Raw genomic sequence first — 5,000 nt, forward strand, 5'->3', positions numbered from 1 at the left:
ATGGCTTGGGCTCCGAGGGTCGCATGTGCAAGTGGGTCATCATTGCTTGAAGACGTTCGCGTTCCTTAGAAAGCTGTTAAGAAAGAGTGAGATCAGAAGCATTTTAGAAATGACTGATACAGCTATTTTACTGCAGTGATACATCTTATCATTGAGCTTGTCTTGGTGTAATGATTCCTGCATATAAAAGTCTGTGTCAGGAGAAACTTAAGAGAGGAAATGCAACTTTGGGCATGGAAAAGAAAGAAGAAAAAAAAAAAAAATCCAAAAAACTTTTATAGCCTTTCATATGTTAAAAGGTCAGGGAAAACAAATAACACTTCATCTTTTTGTCAATAAGAGAATTGAGGTCACAGTTGCCTCGACAGTAACAAGTTACTAAGACCATAAATTAGAAGGCCCATAGTGTCTCTTTAAAGTCCTGTGGACACTGTTAGCAATGGACTAGTGCCAACAGCTGTGAAGGGGTGAAGGGTCCTCAAAGCACAGTGCCTGCCAGGATTGTCTACACACTTCATCCTTTCCCACGGAGGTCCAGTTAGTGCCCCCTGCAATCTGCCATCATCAATCTAATTCAATAGAATGACAGAGTCCAGGCAGTGTGAAACACTGAACTCTGCCACTGAGTCGGCATCGACACTGCACTGGGTCTCATTACAACTGATGGACCTTACTTCACTAGCAGTCAGACAAAGCAAAAAATGGCATAATTGGTCACACTGCAAGCAAAACCTTCGCTTGGACTGTTACATTACAGCCTAGCCTTTGTAAACGGTAAACAGTTCTCAAGCAGCCTTTCGACTGCTGTTAGAAAACACGACATTACTGAAACCTGCACTTTTCTTAATCAACTGATGCCATCTTCTGCTAATATGCCACCTAAATATTTGTAGTTTTAGACTCAAACAAATTGCCATTTTTTTTAAAAAAAGAGGATGAAGTGTTTGAAATATGTAACTTGTTGATAGAAAGAACATAAAAGAGGAAAATGTATCTTACAACATGAAAAGAGTAATTTTTTATTTTTTCCATAAGTTAGGTTGCAAGAAGAAATGCTCAAAATAGTATTCCACTGATATGGCTTTGGATACCTACAACATGATTAGATTGCAATATTAATTGTAATGAGAATCACTCGGTGCTTAATGCTGCCATTTTCCAGAGAATTCTTTAGTACTTCCTTGCATTAATTCAGTTTAAGAGTTACACCTGTAGACCAAGACTGGACTAAGGAAAGGAACCTGTAAGTAATTTTAAGAAGAGTAAACTACCTGCAGGTATTTTGGGTATGATGAATATAATTTGTTCAGTGTATCTTTAATTGAAGAACATCTGAAGTAGAAGGTGGGAAAAAGGTTTCTTCTTGGCTTCATATTATTATGTGTGACACTTTAGAGACATGCAATTTGCCATTACATAAATTCCTAACAGTCAAGTTAAGCTAACAGTATCCTGTAAATCTTACAGAAGAAACTGCAGCTTTTCCTGGGCTTATGAAACTTTCATTTTAAGGGAAATGACAATAAATTACATTATTGTACACTCTTCTTATTGCTTGGGGTTTCCAGTACAAAAATACAGAAGACCCAAACAGTTTGCCTTGTCTAAAACAAGAACAAATATTCTTACATGCATGAGAAGGAGACAATGCGCTAAAAAGGCAAGAAACCTTAAAGGCTTTTACCCTTTGTCCACATATGGCAACAAAATCTCAGTTCCTCTCTGTGTCCCTTGTGCTCCTCTGAACAGCCCCAAGAGGGGTCTGGACTCCTGAGAAATGCCCTCCTCTGACTCCTGAGGCCAGCGGTGACAGCACAGTGGAAGTGTTCCCCACAGTCATTCTGTGCTGCTGAGGTTTGTGCCCAGCCTCGGTAGCCTGGTAAGTATAGTCTCAATGCTGTGAGGCCCTGGGTGCACACTTGCATAAACTGGAGGGAGCATTCACATAGATGCAGTGACCTCTAATGGTTAGAGCCTGAACAGGGCGCTCGAGTAATGTGGTTCCAGATTGTAGACTCCCTGGGGACCTCCCGGACTGTATCTGATGTAACACTTTCTGCTTACAGAAAAATGCCCACCATCAGCCTAGGAGTGATTTTGGGTGGTTTTTGGTTGCTACTCGTTTGTTCTGCAGAATGGCATAGACAAACATTGGATCAGAAAGGGAAGAAGGAAGAGGTGTCCTGACCCAGCAATTCAAGAACTGAAGATGACTTGGATTCAGTCTCTGCTCCAGGGACTGCATTTTCCATTCACAATGGCACCAGGGTCTTAGTTCAAGCAAAATACTGTAGACAGTGCTGATGTTAGAAAATTATTGCATAATTTATAATGTGAAAAAACTTTAAGTAAAAATACCCCACTTGTTCATGAGTGTCAACAAATCTGATGCAAGAAAAATGTAGCTTTAAGCTACAGTCACTAAGGCAAGTATTTGCAATTTAGTTTAGGTTAATAGTAAACAAGTAAGGAGATAATACATCCATGTAACAAACCTGTATTTCTAACTGTTGAACCACTTGCATTTGCACCCGACACTGAGCAGTGCTTCTGTCATCCAATGCATGTTCATTGTTAAGGTGCCTGCAGAAGAAAAAGAACACTAGGTAAGGCAGTGCTAAGATAAGGAAAATTTCTTCATGAGTCCATTTTTTCTCTCCTGTGCATATGGTTTCCATTAGTTTCAATGGCAGTTATGCAAAAAGAACCAGTTAGAGCATGCCTTACACACAACAATACCAAATAAGAAAATGGATTATTTCATTTAGTTCTACAGATTTTGTCAGTGATGACTGCCAGATACCCAGTTCTTATCTTCCAGGTCACATGCCATCTAAAGGCCAATGTAACTGGTTATCAATATTTTGTAGAGACTGAACTGACTTCCACTCCCTGTTGCTGGTGCAGATTAACAGAAACCACACCTTAATCACACAGCAAGTTTCCTGGGAAGGGTTCAGGCCATGCATGCCATTTTAGGAAAACAAAACTACACTCTGCAACAGCGCAAGAGGCCCTCAGTGAGTGGCTGTCTGTAACTGAAGTACAGCCCAGACCCGAGTGTCTGTCCACTGTATGTTCCAATTGATTACAACTTGTCAAAGCTCATCTAACACTGGTTTTTTGAAGGACAGTGGTTTCAGTTTATTCTCTCTCTCTTCCAGGATCAAAGAAGTCCCTTTTGGAGCTTTACTAGTGGGTTTGCTGCTCCAGTGAGAAGAAAATGTAAGGATCAGCCTAAAGAAGAAAGGGAGCAGAGGAGTTTTGCCTTTGAAACGTGGATTTACTGGCTAGCTCCACAGGAGGGGTAAACTTTGCAGGGACTACAGTCATAGCTGGTCTCACAGTTACAGGAACTACGTTATCTACACCACAGATGAAATAGATCTTTTTCTTTTTTGTGTGTGTTCTGTTAAGGTAATTCTTTAATGTTTTCAGTTAACTGGTTACAAAATTGCCAAAAAAAGGACTGGAGGAAGATTTTACCTGTGCATCATCACCATTATCACCAGTACACCACTGAGTTTCCACATGCGTGTATGCTCTCCTGTGTGTGTACTCAGGTATATACATATAACACATGGCAGTCAGCAATGGTGTACGTGTATAGGAGATCTGGCCCTAGTCTGAGGTTACTGCCTACTCATGATTATTTATTAGTTATTACAACACCATATGTTCATATTACACCTTACAAAATAGATACAGACACAGTCCTTGCCTTGAGGAACTTTAAATGCAACAGCACTATGCAGTGTGGGAGAAGAAAGTCCAGTATAATGTAATTTTGATCCGATTACATGGTAACTTGGGAGAATGTTGCATGTTTCTTGAGAGTTAGCACAGTAATCTTCAGAAACTCATATGAGATATACATATCTCTTATGCCACACTTTCACGTCATGTGGTTACTTCTGCTGTGCATTTTGGAGAAAAGCAATTTTATGAAAACATTAAGAGTTTAAAAATTGTTTTAAGAGTTATTTTTTTCTGATCTTTTTTTTGCCTGTGAAGTAGGCTTGCTTTATTTATCATGCATGCACGGGCAATGTAGTGAAAGAAAAACTAGATCTAATGCATTTTTAAAAACCTCTAAAATAACTTTTTTCTGTTTAAAGTTGCTTCAGTTTTAGGGTCCAATATGCTGCAAGCAGCCAAGACAAACGTACATTCTTTCCTACAGAAGGCTGTGAAGAATTCTGAAGTTTTGGGTGTTTTTTGTTTCTTGTCGTGCCTTGTAAGTTATGTACAGGTTGTGCTGGTCAATTTTCATACTTCACTGTCATATTTCTTATCTTTTATCTTGTCTGCATCCCTCATTAATCCCATGTTAACTTGATTTATAATTAAGAAAAACAGGTGTTTTTGTGTTGTTTTTTTTCTAAGAGGAGATAATATCTTAGAGGACTGGAAAGTGTTCCTGAAGAGCTGGGTTACTGGTTTGTAAGTATAGACACATGCAGCTTATTTCATTATTTTGCTGTTTATTCAGTTGTTGAAAGAAACAGGATTTTCCCCTGATTATATTTGCAACGTATTAGGAAGTCAGGAGGCAAATTATGAACTACACATAGCATCATAAATCAGAGGGGAATGAATGTATTATTGATAACTGAACAATATAAACAGTACTGCATGTTCTAAAAGATGCAGATATGGGATGAGATATTCTAGGAACACCCTGGAATAAATAATGAAGTGGGTCAAAATGCACGGCTTTTTTTTTTTTTTTCCAAACAGATTTGGAGTCTTCAAAGCAAAAGATAATACACCATTAGAGGAAAGAAGAGAGACAGTTTCAACAAAAATTCTAGTGGACATTTACCCATATCAATTAACCTCTATGTAACTTCGCACTCTTGTCAGTCTCTCTCAAAAGCAGCTCAGGACTAAAATAGCAAAGTGCTATAGGTCAGGATGAGGTGCACTGGCAGAGTTACGTGGAGGAATATACACAGAACCTGTCTGCACTATGCTCAGTTCCAGCCAGAGCTATTATA

The 5,000-nt window shown here is 39.0% G+C and overlaps 1 protein-coding gene across 9 annotated transcripts in view; it reads right to left on the reverse strand.

Annotated features, from left to right (window-relative positions):
* Positions 1–5,000, reverse strand: part of FOXP2 (forkhead box P2) — a 418,353-nt gene that overhangs the window by 40,618 nt on the left and 372,735 nt on the right. For all 9 annotated transcript variants that reach the window (XM_061467685.1, XM_061467681.1, XM_061467676.1 and 6 more), the window contains 2 exons: positions 2,496–2,583; positions 1–73 (listed from right to left, as the gene is read on the reverse strand). The exon at positions 1–73 is cut by the window's left edge and continues 11 nt beyond it. In XM_061467685.1, the coding sequence (XP_061323669.1) occupies positions 1–73; positions 2,496–2,583 (161 nt within the window). The remainder of the gene's footprint in view (positions 74–2,495; positions 2,584–5,000) is intronic.

This window comes from Pezoporus flaviventris, unplaced genomic scaffold, assembly GCF_033815535.1.
Source record: "Pezoporus flaviventris isolate CSIRO_AGI_PZ_B2104156 unplaced genomic scaffold, CSIRO_AGI_Pfla_v1 ptg000045l, whole genome shotgun sequence".
NCBI lineage: Eukaryota > Metazoa > Chordata > Aves > Psittaciformes > Psittacidae > Pezoporus > Pezoporus flaviventris.